The sequence below is a fragment of the Cyrtonyx montezumae genome, unplaced genomic scaffold (assembly GCF_038088225.1).
Source record: "Cyrtonyx montezumae isolate F1298 unplaced genomic scaffold, pur_monq_1.0 scaffold_8, whole genome shotgun sequence".
NCBI lineage: Eukaryota > Metazoa > Chordata > Aves > Galliformes > Odontophoridae > Cyrtonyx > Cyrtonyx montezumae.
The window spans coordinates 207,673-234,573 of record NW_027072089.1 but is presented as its reverse complement, the minus strand read 5'-3'; the positions used below and the strand labels follow the sequence as shown (position 1 = coordinate 234,573).

The window sequence follows — 26,901 nt, the reverse complement described above, 5'->3', positions numbered from 1 at the left end:
GCAACACAAGTCCTGTGTTCAGTTTTGGGCTGCTCACAACCAGAAAGACACCGAGGCCCTGGAGTGTTTCCAGGGAAGGGCAGGACATTGGGTGAGGGGACTTTAGTAGAGACGTTATGAGGAGCGGACGAGGGAGCTGGGGTTGTTCAGTTGGGAGAAGAGGAGGCTGAGGGCTGACCCTGTGCATCTCTACAACTACCTGAATGGAGGTTGCAGTGTAGTTGGGTTGTCCCTCCTCCCGCAGAACTTGCAAGTGGGCTGGAGAGAACGGACTCAAGTAGCATCAAGGGAGACGTTGTACCTAGAAACATGGTTTAGAGGGAAATACTGGTGACAGTTGGACAGTTGGAATGGATGTTCTCAGAGGTTTATTCCAGCCTTGGTGATTCTGTGATTCCAAGTCCAAAGGACCTTCTGGGTTTAACCCATGAATGGTGAGGGTCCTGTCTGGTGTCTTGACTACCTGATTACAATGATCTTAGAAAGCTTTTGATAATGAGGAGAGGTTCCTGAAACCTGGAAGAGACTCATCCCACTCCGATGTGTAAGAAAAGAAGAAGGAATGTGTGAGGTACCGCAGGCTGGTAGGCCTGACATGAGTCCCTGGACAGGAGGATAAGTAAATCCTCCTAGTCAATATTGCCCAGCACATAGCGGAGGAGAAATGTTGGAAATAGAGAGCACTCGTAGAAACCCACCTCACTTTCTGCACCCTGTAGTCACCAGCTTTGTTTTGGAGGGCAAATGTATTTTACGATTCTGTTTGGACAAGTACAGAAAACGTGTGGAGATGAAGGCCATGTGCTAGCCACCAATGTTCCTGCTGGTGAGATGGTTTTGAGAGGAGTGATTGAGGCAACCTTGGACCCGACGTGATGGAATCTAGGCCTCTACTCTGTAGTGGGTGAAGACCGCTGGGTGAAGAAAGGAAGAAGAAGAATTTGAGGCTGTCATGCACGAGAAGTTTATTGAGAAAAAGACATCTAAAGAGAAGACGTACTTGGTGACTTCCAATTAGGAAGGCTGCAATGTAAGTTGCAAAGGAAGGAGAAAGATAGAGTGGTCATGTTAGCAGACGCTGTTCCCTGCTTGCCTCTTTTGCGCAAATGAAAGAGGAGTCATGGCTGGTGAGGCCACGTGCCTTTGGTGCCAGTGAGGTGCTTCCTGAGTGGGTGAGGCGCCGTGCAGGGTGGTGGTGGTTGTTGTGAGGGTGTGGGAGCAGGCCCTTAGCAGGGGTAGCGGGCTCTCCCGCCGTTGAAGCAGCCCAGGCCTCCGAAGCCGAAGCCGCTGGAGGAGATGGCCACTCCCTGGGAGCTGAGGGCGCTGCCCACGGCAGCTGATGAGGAGGATCCGACGGCGGTGTTCTGGGGGAAGGAGCTGAGGATGGGTCCCGGCAGGGTGACCAGCACAGCAGGAGGCTGGATGACGACTTGGGAGTCCTGGCACTGCCTGACACAGGGCTCGTTGCAGCTGTTAGCCAGCGGGGTGGGTCCGCAGGGGCTGCAGCGGTCGTAGCAGGACATGGCTGTGGGGTGGAGGGTCTGTGGAAGAGAGGGTGCTGGGTAAGCAGAGGTTGTGGAGGAATAAGAACAGGTGCAGAGAGAGAAACAAATGTAGCGAGGAGAGGTGGTCTTGGGCTGTGGAGAGCATGGCGGGGAGGATGAGAAGGGGCTGCTGGGGCTGGGGGAGAAAGGGAGCTTAGAGCGAGGCCAGTTGGGGTGGGTGAAGGAAGGCAGCGGAATGCAGGCTCACCTGAAGGAGCGCACAGGAGAAGGCGTCAGGAGAAGGGTGTGAGGGAGCGAGGTGCAGGGCCGGCTTTTATGCTGCTGTGGGAGTGCCTGAGGGCTTGGAGAGAGCCTCTGCGCATGGCAGCATTGTGCAGCCAGCTGCTGTTGCGTGCCACAGCCTGGTCAGTCATGAGCTGGGGTGTGTTTGCCTTGCCACAACGCTCCCTTTTCATTTCCTTGTGTTTTGCCTGTGTTCCTTTGACCCTGTCGGCACTTTTTAAGTGAGAATGACTATTTTGCTGGATATACGCAATGTACATCTTATGAGGTTGGTTGGAAGATGCTTCTAAAGTGCGGGATAGGTGTGGTCCAAGGGCTGAGGTCACAGCGTAGCATTTACTTTGTGTGTTTTGTGACTGCATTGTGTGGTGGGGACCCTGTTTTGTGGCATCCTTGTCGGGCTTCCTCGGCTTCCCAGTTGTGTTTGGCATGCGACCGTTTCGCTTGCGTCGCGTTTTCTCCCTGCTACCCTTCAGCCCAATTTGTCTTCCATCTGCTTTTCCGGTCTCTTTCCCGTTGGGTGTGCTGAACTGACATCCTGGTTCCCTTTGTGCTTCAAAGACTTATTTGGGATCAGGGTTGCTGCCTATTGTGTGTGGTTTCAGCTTAGGGCCATTCTTGGGGATTGTAGCTCATACAGGCAGAAGAAGGTTGATTGTGAGGGAAGAAGGCAAATCGCTCCTGCCTGGTTGAGTGGTTGGATGCCCTGAGCTGAAGCGGAGTGCTTTTGTCCAGAAGGCTGAAGCAGAGGTTATGGGATCATTATGGAGTTGAGTGTCAATGGTTTTGACCATTTCTCAGCATGGGCTTTGATGGATACCAGTAGGATTTGGAGATTGGATAGGGAAATTCAAAGCACACATGCTACGCAGGGATGCATTAATGAGGCACTCGCAGCCATGTGGTCAAGGGCGTGGCTGAGGAGTCACGGCATGGCCTCATTCAGCTGAGGTGAGCGTTTTGTGCCTTGCTGCTTAGCTGAAATATGCATGATGTTGGGGAAGTTGAAGGGAAGTAGGGTGGATGTGCCTAAATCGGCGAGGTCCACCTGATTCCCTCCCGGATGCTGAGGGAGCCAGGAGATGTCTATTTTCTTAGAAAGATCAAAGTGCCTGGGAGGGGTTTTAGATGTCCTGGACAGTGCTCATCCCACTGCAGCCCTGAAGGAGATGGAAAAGGAAGATGGGGGAAAGATATCTGTTGGACCTGACCTCAGCCGTTTGAAGCTGAAGATGAAATTCTTCCAGCATGCATTGCCGTATGCAAGAAGAAGGCGGTAGGGAGCGGATTTCCAAATAGCAGGTCATGATCAAGCAACGGCAATGTCTTCTACAGTCAAGGTCTGTCTTTGGATAGGATATGACCAGAGATGGACTGTTGAATTGCACTGCTGTAAAGCCCTTGAGACCACCTCTGATGTCAATTGCATCCAGAAGCTGAGCCAGTATGGATTAGACAAGTGGAGAGCGAGATGGACTGAGAGCAGCTGGCTGAAGGCCTGGGCCCAGAGCCCTGTGATGGGGGTCACTAGGTGTAGCTGGGGGCAAGTCCCTCAGGCAGTCCCCAAAGCAGAATGGTAAGGATTTAAAAAAGGGGATTATAAATGGGAACGGAATCAACTTTTTTCAAGGACTGACAGTGAGAGATGTTGGTGCAATGGTTTTAAGCTCACGGAGGGAAGGCTGAGATTGTATGTCAAGGGGAAGTTGTTTACAGAGAGTGCTGTGAGGTGCTGGAACAGGCTGCCCGGAGAGACTGTGGATGCTCCGTTCCTGGAGGTGTTAAAGACCAAGTAGGAAGGGGTCGTTGGACACCTGCTGTACTACCAGACCTGGAGGCTGGTGGCCCTGCCTGTGGCACGAGGGTTGTCACTTGGGGATCCTTGAGGTCCCTTCCAACCCAATCCTTTCTGTGATTCTATCATCTCTCCATTCCTGATGCTACAGTGAACCTGAGTGGATGTGGTCCTGGAGACGCTGCAGTAGGTGACCAGGCGTAAGGAGGGCGAGGAAGCTACATGATCACAAGGGCTTCCTTCCAAGCTCCACAACTCTGTTTTTGGTGATGGTTTAGTTTGGAGAGAGTCATTCAGGGGAAGAGAATTGGTCAAGCATGTGCTGAATCAGGGAACATAAGAGGCATGTTCAAGGGAACTGTACACCACGCAACTCCTTTTGGTGCCCTTTGAAAAGCATGTCGCCTGCTGGAAGAAGCCGAGGAAGTGTCCACCTCCTTTAGCTTTGGTGACATAATTTCCAGAAGAGGTTGTGTTGCACTTTTCCACCTGCCCTTGTGTGCTCTGGCTCAGTTTGAGCTGAAGCTGAATAACTGTTGAAAGCAAAAAGGAAGAAGACAGACGTGAGTCTAGCATGCAGGAGAATTTTATTGAAGAAGAGGTCTGAGAAGGAAGGAACACCAAGTGGTTAGGACTTATCCAGTCCCTGCCCCGTGTGTGCAGTAGATTTTCTCAGCGCAATGAAATCTTCCTTCTCTGTGATGGGAGCATGACCGAGGGAATCCCCAGTTGTCTTGACCTGGTAGAAGGACAATGAAGAAGAGAGTTGTGCTCACGGAGATGAGTGAGAGTTGTGCTCACAGGAGATGGTGAGATAGAAGTAATGACATGGCAGAGGATTAGGTGATAGATGAATCATCTTTCCAGACAGAAAGGTCTGCCCCTTCCATGTTTATTTGAGGACTTGAAAGGAATAGCCGTGACCGACAAGATGCTGAGGCCATGTGGCTTCGTTGCCAGAGAGGTGCATCCTCAGTGAGTGAGGCACCCTGCAGGGTGGTGGTGGTTGGTGTGAGGGTGTGTGTGCAGGCCCTTAGCAGGGGTAGCGGGCTCTCCCGCCGTTGAAGCAGCCCAGGCCTCCGAAGCCGAAGCCGCCGGAGGAGATGGCCACTCCCTGGGAGCTGAGGGCGCTGCCCACGGCAGCTGATGAGGAGGATCCGACGGCGGTGTTCTGGGGGAAGGAGCTGAGGATGGGTCCCGGCAGGGTGACCACCACGGTGGAAGGCTGGATGACGACTTGGGAGTCCTGGCACTGCCTGACACAGGGCTCGTTGCAGCTGTTAGCCAGCGGGGTGGGTCCGCAGGGGCGGCAGAGGTCGTAGCAGGACATGGCTGTGGGGTGGAGAGTCTCTGGAAGAGAGGGTGTTGGGTAAGTGGTGGTTTTTGGAGGAATAAGAACAGCTGGGAAGAGAAACAAAGGCAGTGAGGAGAGCTAGTGTATGTCTGTGGGGAGGATGGCGTGAAAGAATAGGAATTGCTGTTGAAGCTCGGAAAGAAAGGGTGTTTAGAGCTGGACCAGTTGGTGAGTGTAAAGGAGGGCAGCGGAGTGCAGGCTCACCTGGAGGAGCGCAGAGGAGAAGGCGTCAGGAGAAGGGTGTGAGGGAGCGAGGTGCAGGGCTGGCTTTTATGCTGCTGTGGGAGTGCCCGAGGGCTTGGAGAGAGCCTCTGCGCATGACAGCATTGTGCAGCCAGCTGCTGTTCTTGCATCGTATAGCGTGGCACGTCATCTGGTGTGTGTTCTCCTTCCACCAATTCTGACTTTTGTTGTTCTTTTGTTGACGACGTGTCCATTTGGCACTGGCCGCATCTTTCACGTGAGAGGACCGGAGGACAATGGAGTGATCTTGCACATTCGTGTCAGGGCACGCGGAAGAAGTGGTCAAAGCACAGAAAAGGAGCAGGGTTGTCAGTGAGGTCATCGCTTGGCACTTGTGCAATATGGTTTGTGTCTTTGCTGTTCAGAGGAGTTACCAATTCCACACATTCGTGGAAGCCTGGAATGGGCATTCTAGGCATCCTTGTTTTGAGATGATGACACTTCCTTTTATTAGATGAATACCCACCTGGTTCACCAAAGGAACCCAGTACTTAATTACTATGAACTTCAGCAAATTTATTCATAATGTTTTCTCCATTTACTTCTGGATTAGATATCCGCCATACATCTTGACAAATTCCGAAGGCAGTGAGTGAACTGGTGTCTCCCAAGTCCAGCTCAGAAGCTTTTTTTAGATGTGGTTCCATCAGGCTGGTGGGCATTCAGGTGTGGCATTTCAAAGCGTTCTATTATTTTTGGGTCTGCAGTGTTCCATGTTGTAATAAGTGAGCTGTTTGCAGGACTCAGATGCATAAAAAGTAAGAAGTTTGTGAACGACAGTAAGTGTGGAGGAACAGTTGTCTCTTGGAATTTAGGAGGTCTTGCAAGGAGCTTTTGACTGAGCAGAGGTCTGGGCCGTTAGCAATGTCACCAAGTTTCACAAGAGGACGTACTTACGTGCTTTATTCTGTACCTGGAACTGGGCTACCTTATAGATATCTGGGTACTTGGGGATGAGTGCTATAAAAGCAGCCCCACAGAAAGAGGTGATAAGGTTCTGGTTGCTGTCAAGTTGATTGGGAGTGAGCAGTGCGCCCTGGCAGCCAAAGGCACTGACTGTCCCCTGGGGTGCATATTTCCCAGCACTGCCAGGAGAGGTTATGGTTGTCCCACTTCTCTGTGCTGCTACAGCCTCTCCTCAAGTACTGTGTTCAGCTTTGGCTTCAGCGGGGAGAAGGGCCCTACAGAGCAGTCTAGACAGGCTCTATAGCTGAACTGAGGCCAATGGGATGAAATTCAAGTAGACCAAGTGCCGGGCGCTGCTGTTGGCCACAGCAACCCCAGGCAGTGCTGCAGACTTGAGGCAGTGTGGCTGGAAGACTGTGCAAAGGAAGCAATCCTGGGGGCATTGGTTGAAGCTCGGCTGAACATGAGGCAGCAGTGTGCCCACGTTGCCAAGAAGGCCAATGGCATCCTGAACTGCGTCAGAACTAGTGTGGGCAGCAGGAGAGGGGAAGTGATCATCCCTGCGTACTCAGCCCTGGTGAAGCTGCAACACAAGTCCTGTGTTCAGTTTTGGGCTGCTCACAACCAGAAAGACACCGAGGCCCTGGAGTGTTTCCAGGGAAGGGCAGGACATTGGGTGAGGGGACTTTAGTAGAGACGTTATGAGGAGCGGACGAGGGAGCTGGGGTTGTTCAGTCGGGAGAAGAGGAGGCTGAGGGCTGACCCTGTGCATCTCTACAACTACCTGAATGGAGGTTGCAGTGTAGTTGGGTTGTCCCTCCTCCTGCAGAACTTGCAAGTGGGCTGGAGGGAACGGACTCAAGTAGCATCAAGGGAGACGTTGTACCTAGAAACATGGTTTGGAGGGAAATACTGGTGACAGTTGGACAGTTTGAGTGGATGTTCTCGGAGGCTTATTCCAGCCTTGGTGATTCTGTGATTCCAAGTCCAAAGGACCTTCTGGGTTTAACCCATGAATGGTGAGGGTCCTGTCTGGTGTCTTGACTATCTGATTACAATGATCTTAGAAAGCTTTTGATAATGAGGAGAGGTTCCCGAAACCTGGAAGAGACTCATCCCACTCCGATGTGTAAGAAAAGAAGAAGGAATGTGTGAGGTACCGCAGGCTGGTAGGCCTGACATGAGTCCCTGGACAGGAGGATAAGTAAATCCTCCTAGTCAATATTGCCCAGCACATAGCGGAGGAGAAATGTTGGAAATAGAGAGCACTCGTAGAAACCCACCTCACTTTCTGCACCCTGTAGTCACCAGCTTTGTTTTGGAGGGCAAATGTATTTTACGATTCTGTTTGGACAAGTACAGAAAACGTGTGGAGATGAAGGCCATGTGCTAGCCACCAATGTTCCTGCTGGTGAGATGGTTTTGAGAGGAGTGATTGAGGCAACTTTGGACCCGACGTGATGGAATCTAGGCCTCTACTCTGTAGTGGGTGAAGACCGCTGGGTGAAGAAAGGAAGAAGAAGAATTTGAGGCTGTCATGCACGAGAAGTTTATTGAGAAAAAGACATCTAAAGAGAAGACGTACTTGGTGACTTCCAATTAGGAAGGCTGCAATGTAAGTTGCAAAGGAAGGAGAAAGATAGAGTGGTCATGTTAGCAGACGCTGTTCCCTGCTTGCTTCTTTTGCGCAAATGAAAGAGGAGTCATGGCTGGTGAGGCCACGTGCCTTTGGTGCCAGTGAGGTGCTTCCTGAGTGGGTGAGGCGCCGTGCAGGGTGGTGGTGGTTGTTGTGAGGGTGTGGGAGCAGGCCCTTAGCAGGGGTAGCGGGCTCTCCCGCCGTTGAAGCAGCCCAGGCCTCCGAAGCCGAAGCCGCCAGAGGAGATGGCCACTCCCTGGGAGCTGAGGGCGCTGCCCACGGCAGCTGATGAGGAAGATCCGACGGCGGTGTTCTGGGGGAAGGAGCTGAGGATGGGTCCCGGCAGGGTGACCAGCACAGCAGGAGGCTGGATGACGACTTGGGAGTCCTGGCACTGCCTGACACAGGGCTCGTTGCAGCTGTTAGCCAGCGGGGTGGGTCCGCAGGGGCTGCAGCGGTCGTAGCAGGACATGGCTGTGGGGTGGAGGGTCTGTGGAAGAGAGGGTGCTGGGTAAGCAGAGGTTGTGGAGGAATAAGAATAGGTGCAGAGAGAGAAACAAATGTAGCGAGGAGAGGTGGTCTTGGGCTGTGGAGAGCATGGCGGGGAGGATGAGAAGGGGCTGCTGGGGCTGGGGGAGAAAGGGAGCTTAGAGCGAGGCCAGTTGGGGTGGGTGAAGGAAGGCAGCGGAATGCAGGCTCACCTGAAGGAGCGCACAGGAGAAGGCGTCAGGAGAAGCGTGTGAGGGAGCGAGGTGCAGGGCCAGCTTTTATGCTGCTGTGGGAGCGCCTGAGGGCTTGGAGAGAGCCTCTGCGCATGGCAGCATTGTGCAGCCAGCTGCTGTTGCGTGCCACAGCCTGGTCAGTCCTGAGCTGGGGTGTGTTTGCCTTGCCACAACGCTCCCTTTTCATTTCCTTCTGTTGTGCCTGTGTTCCTTTGACCCTGTCGGCACTTTTTAAGTAAGAATGACTATTTTGCTGGATATACGCAATGTACATCTTATGAGGTTGGTTGGAAGATGCTTCTAAAGTGCGGGATAGGTGTGGTCCAAGGGCTGAGGTCACAGCGTAGCATTAACTATGTGTGTTTTGTGACTGCATTGTGTGGTGGGGACCCTGTTTTGTGGCATCCTAGTCGGGCTTCCTCGGCTTCCCAGTTGTGTTTGGCATGCGACCGCATCGCTTGCATTGCGTTTTCTCCCTGCTACCCTTCATCCCAATTTGTCTTCCATCTGCTTTTCCGGTCTCATTCCCGTTGGGTGTGCTGAACTGACATCCTGGTTCCCTTTGTGCTTCAAAGACTTATTTGGGAACAGGGTTGCTGCCTATTGTGTGTGGTTTCAGCTTAGGGCCATTCTTGGGGATTGTAGCTCATACAGGCAGAAGAAGGTTGATTGTGAGGGAAGAAGGCAAATCGCTCCTGCCTGGTTGAGTGGTTGGATGCCCTGAGCTGAAGCGGTGTGCTTTTGTCCAGAAGGCTGAAGCAGAGGTTATGGGATCATTATGGAGTTGAGTGTCAATGGTTTTGACCATTTCTCAGCATGGGCTTTGATGGATACCAGTAGGATTTGGAGATTGGATAGGGAAATTCAAAGCACACATGCTACGCAGGGATGCATTAATGAGGCACTCGCAGCCATGTGGTCAAGGGCGTGGCTGAGGAGTCACGGCATGGCCTCATTCAGCTGAGGTGAGCGTTTTGTGCCTTGCTGCTTAGCTGAAATATGCATGATGTTGGGGAAGTTGAAGGGAAGTAGGGTGGATGTGCCTAAATCGGCGAGGTCCACCTGATTCCCTCCCGGATGCTGAGGGAGCCAGGAGATGTCTATTTTCTTAGAAAGATCAAAGTGCCTGGGAGGGGTTTTAGATGTCCTGGACAGTGCTCATCCCACTGCAGCCCTGAAGGAGATGGAAAAGGAAGATGGGGGAAAGATATCTGTTGGACCTGACCTCAGCCGTTTGAAGCTGAAGATGAAATTCTTCCAGCATGCATTGCCGTATGCAAGAAGAAGGCGGTGGGGAGCGGATTTCCAAATAGCAGGTCATGATCAAGCAACTTCAATGTCTTCTACAGTCAAGGTCTGTCTTTGGATAGGATATGACCAGAGATGGACTGTTGAATTGCACTGCTGTAAAGCCCTTGAGACCACCTCTGATGTCAATTGCATCCAGAAGCTGAGCCAGTATGGATTAGACAAGTGGAGAGCGAGATGGACTGAGAGCAGCTGGCTGAAGGCCTGGGCCCAGAGCCCTGTGATGGGGGTCACTAGGTATAGCTGGGGGCAAGTCCCTCAGGCAGTCCCCAAAGCAGAATGGTAATGATTTAAAAAAGGGGATTATAAATGGGAACGGAATCAACTTTTTTCAAGGACTGACAGTGAGAGATGTTGGTGCAATGGTTTTAAGCTCACGGAGGGAAGGCTGAGATTGTATGTCAAGGGGAAGTTGTTTACAGAGAGTGCTGTGAGGTGCTGGAACAGGCTGCCCGGAGAGACTGTGGATGCTCCGTTCCTGGAGGTGTTAAAGACCAAGTAGGAAGGGGTCGTTGGACACCTGCTGTACTACCAGACCTGGAGGCTGGTGGCCCTGCCTGTGGCACGAGGGTTGTCACTTGGGGATCCTTGAGGTCCCTTCCAACCCAATCCTTTCTGTGATTCTATGATCTCTCCATTCCTGTTGCTACAGTGAACCTGAGTGGATGTGGTCCTGGAGACGCTGCAGTAGCTGACCAGGCATAAGGAGGGCGAAGAAGCTACATGATCACAAGGGCTTCCTTCCAAGCTCCACAACTCTGTTTTTGGTGATGGTTTAGTTTGGAGAGAGTCATTCAGGGGAAGAGAATTGGTCAAGCATGTGCTGAATCAGGGAACATCAGAGGCATGTTCAAGGGAACTGTACACCACGCAACTCCTTTTGGTGCCCTTTGAAAAGCATGTCGCCTGCTGGAAGAAGCCGAGGAAGTGTCCACCTCCTTTAGCTTTGGTGACATAATTTCCAGAAGAGGTTGTGTTGCACTTTTCCACCTGCCCTTGTGTGCTCTGGCTCAGTTTGAGCTGAAGCTGAATAACTGTTGAAAGCAAAAAGGAAGAAGACAGACGTGAGTCTAGCATGCAGGAGAATTTTATTGAAGAAGAGGTCTGAAAAGGAAGGAACACCAAGTGGTTAGGACTTATCCAGTCCCTGCCCCGTGTGTGCAGTAGATTTTCTCAGCGCAATGAAATCTTCCTTCTCTGTGATGGGAGCATCACCGAGGGAATCCCCGGTTGTCTTGACCTGGTAGAAAGACAATGAAGAAGAGAGTTGTGCTCACGGAGATGTGTGAGAGTTTTGCTCACAGGAGATGGTGAGATAGAAGTAGTGACATGGCAGAGGATTAGGTGATAGATGAATCATCTTTCCAGACAGAAAGGTCTGCCCCTTCCATGTTTATTTGAGGACTTGAAAGGAATAGCCGTGACCGACAAGATGCTGAGGCCATGTGGCTTCGTTGCCAGAGAGGTGCATCCTCAGTGAGTGAGGCACCCTGCAGGGTGGTGGTGGTTGGTGTGAGGGTGTGGGTGCAGGCCCTTAGCAGGGGTAGCGGGCTCTCCCGCCGTTGAAGCAGCCCAGGCCTCCGAAGCCGAAGCCGCCGGAGGAGATGGCCACTCCCTGGGAGCTGAGGGCGCTGCCCACGGCAGCTGATGAGGAGGATCCGACGGCGGTGTTCTGGGGGAAGGAGCTGAGGATGGGTCCCGGCAGGGTGACCACCACGGTGGAAGGCTGGATGACGACTTGGGAGTCCTGGCACTGCCTGACACAGGGCTCGTTGCAGCTGTTAGCCAGCGGGGTGGGTCCGCAGGGGCGGCAGAGGTCGTAGCAGGACATGGCTGTGGGGTGGAGAGTCTCTGGAAGAGAGGGTGTTGGGTAAGTGGTGGTTTTTGGAGGAATAAGAACAGCTGGGAAGAGAAACAAAGGCAGTGAGGAGAGCTAGTGTATGTCTGTGGGGAGGATGGCGTGAAAGAATAGGAATTGCTGTTGAAGCTCGGAAAGAAAGGGTGTTTAGAGCTGGACCAGTTGGTGAGTGTAAAGGAGGGCAGCGGAGTGCAGGCTCACCTGGAGGAGCGCAGAGGAGAAGGCGTCAGGAGAAGGGTGTGAGGGAGTGAGGTGCAGGGCTGGCTTTTATGCTGCTGTGGGAGTGCCCGAGGGCTTGGAGAGAGCCTCTGCGCATGACAGCATTGTGCAGCCAGCTGCTGTTCTTGCATCGTATAGCGTGGCACGTCATCTGGTGTGTGTTCTCCTTCCACCAATTCTGACTTTTGTTGTTCTTTTGTTGACGACGTGTCCATTTGGCACTGGCCGCATCTTTCACGTGAGAGGACCGGAGGACAATGGAGTGATCTTGCACATTCGTGTCAGGGCACGCGGAAGAAGTGGTCAAAGCACAGAAAAGGAGCAGGGTTGTCAGTGAGGTCATCGCTTGGCACTTGTGCAATATGGTTTGTGTCTTTGCTGTTCAGAGGAGTTACCAATTCTACACATTCGTGGAAGCCTGGAATGGGCATTCTAGGCATCCTTGTTTGGAGATGATGACACTTCCTTTTATTAGATGAATACCCACCTGGTTCGCCAAAGGAACCCAGTACTTAATTACTATGAACTTCAGCAAATTTATTCATAATGTTTTCTCCATTTACTTCTGGATTAGATATCCACCTTACATCTTGACAAATTCCGAAGGCAGTGAGTGAACTGGTGGCTCCCAAGTCCAGCTCAGAAGCTTTTTTTAGATGTGGTTCCATCAGGCTGGTGGGCATTCAGGTGTGGCATTTCAAAGCGTTCTATTATTTTTGGGTCTGCAGTGTTCCATGTTGTAATAAGTGAGCTGTTTGCAGGACTCAGATGCATAAAAAGTAAGAAGTTTGTGAACGACAGTAAGTGTGGAGGAACAGTTGTCTCTTGGAATTTAGGAGGTCTTGCAAAGTGCTCTTGACTGAGCAGAGGTCTGGGCCGTTAGCAATGTCACCAAGTTTCACAAGAGGACGTACTTACGTGCTTTATTCTGTACCTGGAACTGGGCTACCTTATAGATATCTGGGTACTTGGGGATGAGTGCTATAAAAGCAGCCCCACAGAAAGAGGTGATAAGGTTCTGGTTGCTGTCAAGTTGATTGGGAGTGAGCAGTGCGCCCTGGCAGCCAAAGGCACTGACTGTCCCCTGGGGTGCATATTTCCCAGCACTGCCAGGAGAGGTTATGGTTGTCCCACTTCTCTGTGCTGCTACAGCCTCTCCTCAAGTACTGTGTTCAGCTTTGGCTTCAGCGGGGAGAAGGGCCCTACAGAGCAGTCTAGACAGGCTCTATAGCTGAACTGAGGCCAATGGGATGAAATTCAAGTAGACCAAGTGCCGGGCGCTGCTGTTGGCCACAGCAACCCCAGGCAGTGCTGCAGACTTGAGGCAGTGTGGCTTGGAAGACTGTGCAAAGGAAGCAATCCTGAGGGCATTGGTTGAAGCTCGGCTGAACATGAGGCAGCAGTGTGCCTAGTTTACAAACTAGGCCAATGGCGTCCTGAACTGTGTCAGAACTAGTGTGGGCAGCAGGAGAGGGGAAGTGATCATCCCTCCGTACTCAGCCCTGGTGAGGCTGCAACACAAGTCCTGTGTTCAGTTTTGGGCTGCTCACAACCAGAAAGACACCGAGGCCCTGGAGTGTTTCCAGGGAAGGGCAGGACATTGGGTGAGGGGACTTTAGTAGAGACGTTATGAGGAGCGGACGAGGGAGCTGGGGTTGTTCAGTTGGGAGAAGAGGAGGCTGAGGGCTGACCCTGTGCATCTCTACAACTACCTGAATGGAGGTTGCAGTGTAGTTGGGTTGTCCCTCCTCCCGCAGAACTTGCAAGTGGGCTGGAGAGAACGGACTCAAGTAGCATCAAGGGAGACGTTGTACCTAGAAACATGGTTTAGAGGGAAATACTGGTGACAGTTGGACAGTTGGAATGGATGTTCTCAGAGGTTTATTCCAGCCTTGGTGATTCTGTGATTCCAAGTCCAAAGGACCTTCTGGGTTTAACCCATGAATGGTGAGGGTCCTGTCTGGTGTCTTGACTACCTGATTACAATGATCTTAGAAAGCTTTTGATAATGAGGAGAGGTTCCTGAAACCTGGAAGAGACTCATCCCACTCCGATTTGTAAGAAAAGAAGAAGGAATGTGTGAGGTACCGCAGGCTGGTAGGCCTGACATGAGTCCCTGGACAGGAGGATAAGTAAATCCTCCTAGTCAATATTGCCCAGCACATAGCGGAGGAGAAATGTTGGAAATAGAGAGCACTCGTAGAAACCCACCTCACTTTCTGCACCCTGTAGTCACCAGCTTTGTTTTGGAGGGCAAATGTATTTTACGATTCTGTTTGGACAAGTACAGAAAACGTGTGGAGATGAAGGCCATGTGCTAGCCACCAATGTTCCTGCTGGTGAGATGGTTTTGAGAGGAGTGATTGAGGCAACCTTGGACCCGACGTGATGGAATCTAGGCCTCTACTCTGTAGTGGGTGAAGACCGCTGGGTGAAGAAAGGAAGAAGAAGAATTTGAGGCTGTCATGCACGAGAAGTTTATTGAGAAAAAGACATCTAAAGAGAAGACGTACTTGGTGACTTCCAATTAGGAAGGCTGCAATGTAAGTTGCAAAGGAAGGAGAAAGATAGAGTGGTCATGTTAGCAGACGCTGTTCCCTGCTTGCCTCTTTTGCGCAAATGAAAGAGGAGTCATGGCTGGTGAGGCCACGTGCCTTTGGTGCCAGTGAGGTGCTTCCTGAGTGGGTGAGGCGCCGTGCAGGGTGGTGGTGGTTGTTGTGAGGGTGTGGGAGCAGGCCCTTAGCAGGGGTAGCGGGCTCTCCCGCCGTTGAAGCAGCCCAGGCCTCCGAAGCCGAAGCCGCTGGAGGAGATGGCCACTCCCTGGGAGCTGAGGGCGCTGCCCACGGCAGCTGATGAGGAGGATCCGACGGCGGTGTTCTGGGGGAAGGAGCTGAGGATGGGTCCCGGCAGGGTGACCAGCACAGCAGGAGGCTGGATGACGACTTGGGAGTCCTGGCACTGCCTGACACAGGGCTCGTTGCAGCTGTTAGCCAGCGGGGTGGGTCCGCAGGGGCTGCAGCGGTCGTAGCAGGACATGGCTGTGGGGTGGAGGGTCTGTGGAAGAGAGGGTGCTGGGTAAGCAGAGGTTGTGGAGGAATAAGAACAGGTGCAGAGAGAGAAACAAATGTAGCGAGGAGAGGTGGTCTTGGGCTGTGGAGAGCATGGCGGGGAGGATGAGAAGGGGCTGCTGGGGCTGGGGGAGAAAGGGAGCTTAGAGCGAGGCCAGTTGGGGTGGGTGAAGGAAGGCAGCGGAATGCAGGCTCACCTGAAGGAGCGCACAGGAGAAGGCGTCAGGAGAAGGGTGTGAGGGAGCGAGGTGCAGGGCCGGCTTTTATGCTGCTGTGGGAGTGCCTGAGGGCTTGGAGAGAGCCTCTGCGCATGGCAGCATTGTGCAGCCAGCTGCTGTTGCGTGCCACAGCCTGGTCAGTCATGAGCTGGGGTGTGTTTGCCTTGCCACAACGCTCCCTTTTCATTTCCTTGTGTTTTGCCTGTGTTCCTTTGACCCTGTCGGCACTTTTTAAGTGAGAATGACTATTTTGCTGGATATACGCAATGTACATCTTATGAGGTTGGTTGGAAGATGCTTCTAAAGTGCGGGATAGGTGTGGTCCAAGGGCTGAGGTCACAGCGTAGCATTTACTTTGTGTGTTTTGTGACTGCATTGTGTGGTGGGGACCCTGTTTTGTGGCATCCTTGTCGGGCTTCCTCGGCTTCCCAGTTGTGTTTGGCATGCGACCGTTTCGCTTGCGTCGCGTTTTCTCCCTGCTACCCTTCAGCCCAATTTGTCTTCCATCTGCTTTTCCGGTCTCTTTCCCGTTGGGTGTGCTGAACTGACATCCTGGTTCCCTTTGTGCTTCAAAGACTTATTTGGGATCAGGGTTGCTGCCTATTGTGTGTGGTTTCAGCTTAGGGCCATTCTTGGGGATTGTAGCTCATACAGGCAGAAGAAGGTTGATTGTGAGGGAAGAAGGCAAATCGCTCCTGCCTGGTTGAGTGGTTGGATGCCCTGAGCTGAAGCGGAGTGCTTTTGTCCAGAAGGCTGAAGCAGAGGTTATGGGATCATTATGGAGTTGAGTGTCAATGGTTTTGACCATTTCTCAGCATGGGCTTTGATGGATACCAGTAGGATTTGGAGATTGGATAGGGAAATTCAAAGCACACATGCTACGCAGGGATGCATTAATGAGGCACTCGCAGCCATGTGGTCAAGGGCGTGGCTGAGGAGTCACGGCATGGCCTCATTCAGCTGAGGTGAGCGTTTTGTGCCTTGCTGCTTAGCTGAAATATGCATGATGTTGGGGAAGTTGAAGGGAAGTAGGGTGGATGTGCCTAAATCGGCGAGGTCCACCTGATTCCCTCCCGGATGCTGAGGGAGCCAGGAGATGTCTATTTTCTTAGAAAGATCAAAGTGCCTGGGAGGGGTTTTAGATGTCCTGGACAGTGCTCATCCCACTGCAGCCCTGAAGGAGATGGAAAAGGAAGATGGGGGAAAGATATCTGTTGGACCTGACCTCAGCCGTTTGAAGCTGAAGATGAAATTCTTCCAGCATGCATTGCCGTATGCAAGAAGAAGGCGGTAGGGAGCGGATTTCCAAATAGCAGGTCATGATCAAGCAACGGCAATGTCTTCTACAGTCAAGGTCTGTCTTTGGATAGGATATGACCAGAGATGGACTGTTGAATTGCACTGCTGTAAAGCCCTTGAGACCACCTCTGATGTCAATTGCATCCAGAAGCTGAGCCAGTATGGATTAGACAAGTGGAGAGCGAGATGGACTGAGAGCAGCTGGCTGAAGGCCTGGGCCCAGAGCCCTGTGATGGGGGTCACTAGGTGTAGCTGGGGGCAAGTCCCTCAGGCAGTCCCCAAAGCAGAATGGTAAGGATTTAAAAAAGGGGATTATAAATGGGAACGGAATCAACTTTTTTCAAGGACTGACAGTGAGAGATGTTGGTGCAATGGTTTTAAGCTCACGGAGGGAAGGCTGAGATTGTATGTCAAGGGGAAGTTGTTTACAGAGAGTGCTGTGAGGTGCTGGAACAGGCTGCCCGGAGAGACTGTGGATGCTCCGTTCCTGGAGGTGTTAAAGACCAAGTAGGAAGGGGTCGTTGGACACCTGCTGTACTACCAGACCTGGAGGCTGGTGGCCCTGCCTGTGGCACGAGGGTTGTCACTTGGGGATCCTTGAGGTCCCTTCCAACCCAATCCTTTCTGTGATTCTATCATCTCTCCATTCCTGATGCTACAGTGAACCTGAGTGGATGTGGTCCTGGAGACGCTGCAGTAGGTGACCAGGCGTAAGGAGGGCGAGGAAGCTACATGATCACAAGGGCTTCCTTCCAAGCTCCACAACTCTGTTTTTGGTGATGGTTTAGTTTGGAGAGAGTCATTCAGGGGAAGAGAATTGGTCAAGCATGTGCTGAATCAGGGAACATAAGAGGCATGTTCAAGGGAACTGTACACCACGCAACTCCTTTTGGTGCCCTTTGAAAAGCATGTCGCCTGCTGGAAGAAGCCGAGGAAGTGTCCACCTCCTTTAGCTTTGGTGACATAATTTCCAGAAGAGGTTGTGTTGCACTTTTCCACCTGCCCTTGTGTGCTCTGGCTCAGTTTGAGCTGAAGCTGAATAACTGTTGAAAGCAAAAAGGAAGAAGACAGACGTGAGTCTAGCATGCAGGAGAATTTTATTGAAGAAGAGGTCTGAGAAGGAAGGAACACCAAGTGGTTAGGACTTATCCAGTCCCTGCCCCGTGTGTGCAGTAGATTTTCTCAGCGCAATGAAATCTTCCTTCTCTGTGATGGGAGCATGACCGAGGGAATCCCCAGTTGTCTTGACCTGGTAGAAGGACAATGAAGAAGAGAGTTGTGCTCACGGAGATGAGTGAGAGTTGTGCTCACAGGAGATGGTGAGATAGAAGTAATGACATGGCAGAGGATTAGGTGATAGATGAATCATCTTTCCAGACAGAAAGGTCTGCCCCTTCCATGTTTATTTGAGGACTTGAAAGGAATAGCCGTGACCGACAAGATGCTGAGGCCATGTGGCTTCGTTGCCAGAGAGGTGCATCCTCAGTGAGTGAGGCACCCTGCAGGGTGGTGGTGGTTGGTGTGAGGGTGTGTGTGCAGGCCCTTAGCAGGGGTAGCGGGCTCTCCCGCCGTTGAAGCAGCCCAGGCCTCCGAAGCCGAAGCCGCCGGAGGAGATGGCCACTCCCTGGGAGCTGAGGGCGCTGCCCACGGCAGCTGATGAGGAGGATCCGACGGCGGTGTTCTGGGGGAAGGAGCTGAGGATGGGTCCCGGCAGGGTGACCACCACGGTGGAAGGCTGGATGACGACTTGGGAGTCCTGGCACTGCCTGACACAGGGCTCGTTGCAGCTGTTAGCCAGCGGGGTGGGTCCGCAGGGGCGGCAGAGGTCGTAGCAGGACATGGCTGTGGGGTGGAGAGTCTCTGGAAGAGAGGGTGTTGGGTAAGTGGTGGTTTTTGGAGGAATAAGAACAGCTGGGAAGAGAAACAAAGGCAGTGAGGAGAGCTAGTGTATGTCTGTGGGGAGGATGGCGTGAAAGAATAGGAATTGCTGTTGAAGCTCGGAAAGAAAGGGTGTTTAGAGCTGGACCAGTTGGTGAGTGTAAAGGAGGGCAGCGGAGTGCAGGCTCACCTGGAGGAGCGCAGAGGAGAAGGCGTCAGGAGAAGGGTGTGAGGGAGCGAGGTGCAGGGCTGGCTTTTATGCTGCTGTGGGAGTGCCCGAGGGCTTGGAGAGAGCCTCTGCGCATGACAGCATTGTGCAGCCAGCTGCTGTTCTTGCATCGTATAGCGTGGCACGTCATCTGGTGTGTGTTCTCCTTCCACCAATTCTGACTTTTGTTGTTCTTTTGTTGACGACGTGTCCATTTGGCACTGGCCGCATCTTTCACGTGAGAGGACCGGAGGACAATGGAGTGATCTTGCACATTCGTGTCAGGGCACGCGGAAGAAGTGGTCAAAGCACAGAAAAGGAGCAGGGTTGTCAGTGAGGTCATCGCTTGGCACTTGTGCAATATGGTTTGTGTCTTTGCTGTTCAGAGGAGTTACCAATTCCACACATTCGTGGAAGCCTGGAATGGGCATTCTAGGCATCCTTGTTTTGAGATGATGACACTTCCTTTTATTAGATGAATACCCACCTGGTTCACCAAAGGAACCCAGTACTTAATTACTATGAACTTCAGCAAATTTATTCATAATGTTTTCTCCATTTACTTCTGGATTAGATATCCGCCATACATCTTGACAAATTCCGAAGGCAGTGAGTGAACTGGTGTCTCCCAAGTCCAGCTCAGAAGCTTTTTTTAGATGTGGTTCCATCAGGCTGGTGGGCATTCAGGTGTGGCATTTCAAAGCGTTCTATTATTTTTGGGTCTGCAGTGTTCCATGTTGTAATAAGTGAGCTGTTTGCAGGACTCAGATGCATAAAAAGTAAGAAGTTTGTGAACGACAGTAAGTGTGGAGGAACAGTTGTCTCTTGGAATTTAGGAGGTCTTGCAAGGAGCTTTTGACTGAGCAGAGGTCTGGGCCGTTAGCAATGTCACCAAGTTTCACAAGAGGACGTACTTACGTGCTTTATTCTGTACCTGGAACTGGGCTACCTTATAGATATCTGGGTACTTGGGGATGAGTGCTATAAAAGCAGCCCCACAGAAAGAGGTGATAAGGTTCTGGTTGCTGTCAAGTTGATTGTGAGTGAGCAGTGCGCCCTGGCAGCCAAAGGCACTGACTGTCCCCTGGGGTGCATATTTCCCAGCACTGCCAGGAGAGGTTATGGTTGTCCCACTTCTCTGTGCTGCTACAGCCTCTCCTCAAGTACTGTGTTCAGCTTTGGCTTCAGCGGGGAGAAGGGCCCTACAGAGCAGTCTAGACAGGCTCTATAGCTGAACTGAGGCCAATGGGATGAAATTCAGGTAGACCAAGTGCCGGGCGCTGCTGTTGGCCACAGCAACCCCAGGCAATGCTGCAGACTTGAGGCAGTGTGGCTGGAAGACTGTGCAAAGGAAGCAATCCTGGGGGCATTGGTTGAAGCTCGGCTGAACATGAGGCAGCAGTGTGCCCACGTTGCCAAGAAGGCCAATGGCATCCTGAACTGCGTCAGAACTAGTGTGGGCAGCAGGAGAGGGGAAGTGATCATCCCTGCGTACTCAGCCCTGGTGAAGCTGCAACACAAGTCCTGTGTTCAGTTTTGGGCTGCTCACAACCAGAAAGACACCGAGGCCCTGGAGTGTTTCCAGGGAAGGGCAGGACATTGGGTGAGGGGACTTTAGTAGAGACGTTATGAGGAGCGGACGAGGGAGCTGGGGTTGTTCAGTCGGGAGAAGAGGAGGCTGAGGGCTGACCCTGTGCATCTCTACAACTACCTGAATGGAGGTTGCAGTGTAGTTGGGTTGTCCCTCCTCCTGCAGAACTTGCAAGTGGGCTGGAGGGAACGGACTCAAGTAGCATCAAGGGAGACGTTGTACCTAGAAACATGGTTTGGAGGGAAATACTGGTGACAGTTGGACAGTTTGAGTGGATGTTCTCGGAGGCTTATTCCAGCCTTGGTGATTCTGTGATTCCAAGTCCAAAGGACCTTCTGGGTTTAACCCATGAATGGTGAGGGTCCTGTCTGGTGTCTTGACTATCTGATTACAATGATCTTAGAAAGCTTTTGATAATGAGGAGAGGTTCCCGAAACCTGGAAGAGACTCATCCCACTCCGATGTGTAAGAAAAGAAGAAGGAATGTGTGAGGTACCGCAGGCTGGTAGGCCTGACATGAGTCCCTGGACAGGAGGATAAGTAAATCCTCCTAGTCAATATTGCCCAGCACATAGCGGAGGAGAAATGTTGGAAATAGAGAGCACTCGTAGAAACCCACCTCACTTTCTGCACCCTGTAGTCACCAGCTTTGTTTTGGAGGGCAAATGTATTTTACGATTCTGTTTGGACAAGTACAGAAAACGTGTGGAGATGAAGGCCATGTGCTAGCCACCAATGTTCCTGCTGGTGAGATGGTTTTGAGAGGAGTGATTGAGGCAACTTTGGACCCGACGTGATGGAATCTAGGCCTCTACTCTGTAGTGGGTGAAGACCGCTGGGTGAAGAAAGGAAGAAGAAGAATTTGAGGCTGTCATGCACGAGAAGTTTATTGAGAAAAAGACATCTAAAGAGAAGACGTACTTGGTGACTTCCAATTAGGAAGGCTGCAATGTAAGTTGCAAAGGAAGGAGAAAGATAGAGTGGTCATGTTAGCAGACGCTGTTCCCTGCTTGCTTCTTTTGCGCAAATGAAAGAGGAGTCATGGCTGGTGAGGCCACGTGCCTTTGGTGCCAGTGAGGTGCTTCCTGAGTGGGTGAGGCGCCGTGCAGGGTGGTGGTGGTTGTTGTGAGGGTGTGGGAGCAGGCCCTTAGCAGGGGTAGCGGGCTCTCCCGCCGTTGAAGCAGCCCAGGCCTCCGAAGCCGAAGCCGCCAGAGGAGATGGCCACTCCCTGGGAGCTGAGGGCGCTGCCCACGGCAGCTGATGAGGAAGATCCGACGGCGGTGTTCTGGGGGAAGGAGCTGAGGATGGGTCCCGGCAGGGTGACCAGCACAGCAGGAGGCTGGATGACGACTTGGGAGTCCTGGCACTGCCTGACACAGGGCTCGTTGCAGCTGTTAGCCAGCGGGGTGGGTCCGCAGGGGCTGCAGCGGTCGTAGCAGGACATGGCTGTGGGGTGGAGGGTCTGTGGAAGAGAGGGTGCTGGGTAAGCAGAGGTTGTGGAGGAATAAGAATAGGTGCAGAGAGAGAAACAAATGTAGCGAGGAGAGGTGGTCTTGGGCTGTGGAGAGCATGGCGGGGAGGATGAGAAGGGGCTGCTGGGGCTGGGGGAGAAAGGGAGCTTAGAGCGAGGCCAGTTGGGGTGGGTGAAGGAAGGCAGCGGAATGCAGGCTCACCTGAAGGAGCGCACAGGAGAAGGCGTCAGGAGAAGCGTGTGAGGGAGCGAGGTGCAGGGCCAGCTTTTATGCTGCTGTGGGAGCGCCTGAGGGCTTGGAGAGAGCCTCTGCGCATGGCAGCATTGTGCAGCCAGCTGCTGTTGCGTGCCACAGCCTGGTCAGTCCTGAGCTGGGGTGTGTTTGCCTTGCCACAACGCTCCCTTTTCATTTCCTTCTGTTGTGCCTGTGTTCCTTTGACCCTGTCGGCACTTTTTAAGTAAGAATGACTATTTTGCTGGATATACGCAATGTACATCTTATGAGGTTGGTTGGAAGATGCTTCTAAAGTGCGGGATAGGTGTGGTCCAAGGGCTGAGGTCACAGCGTAGCATTAACTATGTGTGTTTTGTGACTGCATTGTGTGGTGGGGACCCTGTTTTGTGGCATCCTAGTCGGGCTTCCTCGGCTTCCCAGTTGTGTTTGGCATGCGACCGCATCGCTTGCATTGCGTTTTCTCCCTGCTACCCTTCATCCCAATTTGTCTTCCATCTGCTTTTCCGGTCTCATTCCCGTTGGGTGTGCTGAACTGACATCCTGGTTCCCTTTGTGCTTCAAAGACTTATTTGGGAACAGGGTTGCTGCCTATTGTGTGTGGTTTCAGCTTAGGGCCATTCTTGGGGATTGTAGCTCATACAGGCAGAAGAAGGTTGATTGTGAGGGAAGAAGGCAAATCGCTCCTGCCTGGTTGAGTGGTTGGATGCCCTGAGCTGAAGCGGTGTGCTTTTGTCCAGAAGGCTGAAGCAGAGGTTATGGGATCATTATGGAGTTGAGTGTCAATGGTTTTGACCATTTCTCAGCATGGGCTTTGATGGATACCAGTAGGATTTGGAGATTGGATAGGGAAATTCAAAGCACACATGCTACGCAGGGATGCATTAATGAGGCACTCGCAGCCATGTGGTCAAGGGCGTGGCTGAGGAGTCACGGCATGGCCTCATTCAGCTGAGGTGAGCGTTTTGTGCCTTGCTGCTTAGCTGAAATATGCATGATGTTGGGGAAGTTGAAGGGAAGTAGGGTGGATGTGCCTAAATCGGCGAGGTCCACCTGATTCCCTCCCGGATGCTGAGGGAGCCAGGAGATGTCTATTTTCTTAGAAAGATCAAAGTGCCTGGGAGGGGTTTTAGATGTCCTGGACAGTGCTCATCCCACTGCAGCCCTGAAGGAGATGGAAAAGGAAGATGGGGGAAAGATATCTGTTGGACCTGACCTCAGCCGTTTGAAGCTGAAGATGAAATTCTTCCAGCATGCATTGCCGTATGCAAGAAGAAGGCGGTGGGGAGCGGATTTCCAAATAGCAGGTCATGATCAAGCAACTTCAATGTCTTCTACAGTCAAGGTCTGTCTTTGGATAGGATATGACCAGAGATGGACTGTTGAATTGCACTGCTGTAAAGCCCTTGAGACCACCTCTGATGTCAATTGCATCCAGAAGCTGAGCCAGTATGGATTAGACAAGTGGAGAGCGAGATGGACTGAGAGCAGCTGGCTGAAGGCCTGGGCCCAGAGCCCTGTGATGGGGGTCACTAGGTATAGCTGGGGGCAAGTCCCTCAGGCAGTCCCCAAAGCAGAATGGTAATGATTTAAAAAAGGGGATTATAAATGGGAACGGAATCAACTTTTTTCAAGGACTGACAGTGAGAGATGTTGGTGCAATGGTTTTAAGCTCACGGAGGGAAGGCTGAGATTGTATGTCAAGGGGAAGTTGTTTACAGAGAGTGCTGTGAGGTGCTGGAACAGGCTGCCCGGAGAGACTGTGGATGCTCCGTTCCTGGAGGTGTTAAAGACCAAGTAGGAAGGGGTCGTTGGACACCTGCTGTACTACCAGACCTGGAGGCTGGTGGCCCTGCCTGTGGCACGAGGGTTGTCACTTGGGGATCCTTGAGGTCCCTTCCAACCCAATCCTTTCTGTGATTCTATGATCTCTCCATTCCTGTTGCTACAGTGAACCTGAGTGGATGTGGTCCTGGAGACGCTGCAGTAGCTGACCAGGCATAAGGAGGGCGAAGAAGCTACATGATCACAAGGGCTTCCTTCCAAGCTCCACAACTCTGTTTTTGGTGATGGTTTAGTTTGGAGAGAGTCATTCAGGGGAAGAGAATTGGTCAAGCATGTGCTGAATCAGGGAACATCAGAGGCATGTTCAAGGGAACTGTACACCACGCAACTCCTTTTGGTGCCCTTTGAAAAGCATGTCGCCTGCTGGAAGAAGCCGAGGAAGTGTCCACCTCCTTTAGCTTTGGTGACATAATTTCCAGAAGAGGTTGTGTTGCACTTTTCCACCTGCCCTTGTGTGCTCTGGCTCAGTTTGAGCTGAAGCTGAATAACTGTTGAAAGCAAAAAGGAAGAAGACAGACGTGAGTCTAGCATGCAGGAGAATTTTATTGAAGAAGAGGTCTGAAAAGGAAGGAACACCAAGTGGTTAGGACTTATCCAGTCCCTGCCCCGTGTGTGCAGTAGATTTTCTCAGCGCAATGAAATCTTCCTTCTCTGTGATGGGAGCATCACCGAGGGAATCCCCGGTTGTCTTGACCTGGTAGAAAGACAATGAAGAAGAGAGTTGTGCTCACGGAGATGTGTGAGAGTTTTGCTCACAGGAGATGGTGAGATAGAAGTAGTGACATGGCAGAGGATTAGGTGATAGATGAATCATCTTTCCAGACAGAAAGGTCTGCCCCTTCCATGTTTATTTGAGGACTTGAAAGGAATAGCCGTGACCGACAAGATGCTGAGGCCATGTGGCTTCGTTGCCAGAGAGGTGCATCCTCAGTGAGTGAGGCACCCTGCAGGGTGGTGGTGGTTGGTGTGAGGGTGTGGGTGCAGGCCCTTAGCAGGGGTAGCGGGCTCTCCCGCCGTTGAAGCAGCCCAGGCCTCCGAAGCCGAAGCCGCCGGAGGAGATGGCCACTCCCTGGGAGCTGAGGGCGCTGCCCACGGCAGCTGATGAGGAGGATCCGACGGCGGTGTTCTGGGGGAAGGAGCTGAGGATGGGTCCCGGCAGGGTGACCACCACGGTGGAAGGCTGGATGACGACTTGGGAGTCCTGGCACTGCCTGACACAGGGCTCGTTGCAGCTGTTAGCCAGCGGGGTGGGTCCGCAGGGGCGGCAGAGGTCGTAGCAGGACATGGCTGTGGGGTGGAGAGTCTCTGGAAGAGAGGGTGTTGGGTAAGTGGTGTTTTTTGGAGGAATAAGAACAGCTGGGAAGAGAAACAAAGGCAGTGAGGAGAGCTAGTGTATGTCTGTGGGGAGGATGGCGTGAAAGAATAGGAATTGCTGTTGAAGCTCGGAAAGAAAGGGTGTTTAGAGCTGGACCAGTTGGTGAGTGTAAAGGAGGGCAGCGGAGTGCAGGCTCACCTGGAGGAGCGCAGAGGAGAAGGCGTCAGGAGAAGGGTGTGAGGGAGCGAGGTGCAGGGCTGGCTTTTATGCTGCTGTGGGAGTGCCCGAGGGCTTGGAGAGAGCCTCTGCGCATGACAGCATTGTGCAGCCAGCTGCTGTTCTTGCATCGTATAGCGTGGCACGTCATCTGGTGTGTGTTCTCCTTCCAGCAATTCTGACTTTTGTTGTTCTTTTGTTGACGACGTGTCCATTTGGCACTGGCCGCATCTTTCACGTGAGAGGACCGGATGACAATGGAGAGATCTTGCACATTCATGTCAGGGCACGCGGAAGAAGTGGTCAAAGCACAGAAAAGGAGCAGGGTTGTCAGTGAGGTCATCGCTTGGAACTTGTGCAATATGGTTTGTGTCTTTGCTGTTCAGAGGAGTTACCAATTCTACACATTCGTGGAAGCCTGGAATGGGCATTCTAGGCATCCTTGTTTGGAGATGATGACACTTCCTTTTATTAGATGAATACCCACCTGGTTCACCAAAGGAACCCAGTACTTAATTACTATGAACTTCAGCAAATTTATTCATAATGTTTTCTCCATTTACTTCTGGATTAGATATCCACCTTACATCTTGACAAATTCCGAAGGCAGTGAGTGAACTGGTGTCTCCCAAGTCCAGCTCAGAAGCTTTTTTTAGATGTGGTTCCATCAGGCTGGTGGGCATTCAGGTGTGGCATTTCAAAGCGTTCTATTATTTTTGGGTCTGCAGTGTTCCATGTTGTAATAAGTGAGCTGTTTGCAGGACTCAGATGCATAAAAAGTAAGAAGTTTGTGAACGACAGTAAGTGTGGAGGAACAGTTGTCTCTTGGAATTTAGGAGGTCTTGCAAAGTGCTCTTGACTGAGCAGAGGTCTGGGCCGTTAGCAATGTCACCAAGTTTCACAAGAGGACGTACTTACGTGCTTTATTCTGTACCTGGAACTGGGCTACCTTATAGATATCTGGGTACTTGGGGATGAGTGCTATAAAAGCAGCCCCACAGAAAGAGGTGATAAGGTTCTGGTTGCTGTCAAGTTGATTGTGAGTGAGCAGTGCGCCCTGGCAGCCAAAGGCACTGACTGTCCCCTGGGGTGCATATTTCCCAGCACTGCCAGGAGAGGTTATGGTTGTCCCACTTCTCTGTGCTGCTACAGCCTCTCCTCAAGTACTGTGTTCAGCTTTGGCTTCAGCGGGGAGAAGGGCCCTACAGAGCAGTCTAGACAGGCTCTATAGCTGAACTGAGGCCAATGGGATGAAATTCAAGTAGACCAAGTGCCGGGCGCTGCTGTTGGCCACAGCAACCCCAGGCAGTGCTGCAGACTTGAGGCAGTGTGGCTGGAAGACTGTGCAAAGGAAGCAATCCTGGGGGCATTGGTTGAAGCTCGGCTGAACATGAGGCAGCAGTGTGCCCACGTTGCCAAGAAGGCCAATGGCATCCTGAACTGCGTCAGAACTAGTGTGGGCAGCAGGAGAGGGGAAGTGATCATCCCTGCGTACTCAGCCCTGGTGAGGCTGCAACACAAGTCCTGTGTTCAGTTTTGGGCTGCTCACAACCAGAAAGACACCGAGGCCCTGGAGCGTTTCCAGGGAAGGGCAGGACATTGGGTGAGGGGACTTTAGTAGAGACGTTATGAGGAGCGGACGAGGGAGCTGGGGGTGTTCAGTCGGGAGAAGAGGAGGCTGAGGGCTGACCCTGTGCATCTCTACAACTACCTGAATGGAGGTTGCAGTGTA

General features: G+C 52.2%; 4 protein-coding genes and 5 pseudogenes across 5 annotated transcripts in view; all 9 read right to left on the bottom strand.

Annotated features, from left to right (window-relative positions):
* GFUS (GDP-L-fucose synthase) overlaps positions 1–26,901 on the bottom strand; it is a 237,290-nt gene that overhangs the window by 45,528 nt on the left and 164,861 nt on the right. The gene's annotated exons all lie outside the window — the stretch shown is intronic.
* LOC136059170 (feather keratin 2-like) lies at positions 1,227–1,523 on the bottom strand. Its single transcript, XM_065753151.1, has one exon. The coding sequence runs from the start codon at positions 1,521–1,523 to the stop codon at positions 1,227–1,229; it is 297 nt and encodes a 98-aa protein (XP_065609223.1).
* Positions 4,616–5,264, bottom strand: LOC136059515 (feather keratin 1-like; annotated as a pseudogene).
* LOC136058583 (feather keratin 1-like) lies at positions 7,897–8,193 on the bottom strand. The gene has a single exon (XM_065752137.1). It carries the CDS (start codon positions 8,191–8,193, stop codon positions 7,897–7,899), a length of 297 nt encoding a protein of 98 aa, XP_065608209.1.
* LOC136059511 (feather keratin 1-like) lies at positions 11,286–11,934 on the bottom strand (annotated as a pseudogene).
* LOC136059171 (feather keratin 2-like) lies at positions 14,568–14,864 on the bottom strand. The gene has a single exon (XM_065753152.1). The coding sequence runs from the start codon at positions 14,862–14,864 to the stop codon at positions 14,568–14,570; it is 297 nt and encodes a 98-aa protein (XP_065609224.1).
* Positions 17,957–18,605, bottom strand: LOC136059510 (feather keratin 1-like; annotated as a pseudogene).
* LOC136058546 (feather keratin 1-like) lies at positions 21,238–21,887 on the bottom strand (annotated as a pseudogene).
* Positions 24,627–25,275, bottom strand: LOC136059490 (feather keratin 1-like; annotated as a pseudogene).

Bases quoted from the DNA above. Each gene is read 5' to 3' on its own strand.
- LOC136058583 (XM_065752137.1), bottom strand. From the start codon at position 8,193: ATGTCCTGCTACGACCGCTGCAGCCCCTGCGGACCCACCCCGCTGGCT.
- LOC136059171 (XM_065753152.1), bottom strand. From the start codon at position 14,864: ATGTCCTGCTACGACCGCTGCAGCCCCTGCGGACCCACCCCGCTGGCT.
- LOC136059170 (XM_065753151.1), bottom strand. From the start codon at position 1,523: ATGTCCTGCTACGACCGCTGCAGCCCCTGCGGACCCACCCCGCTGGCT.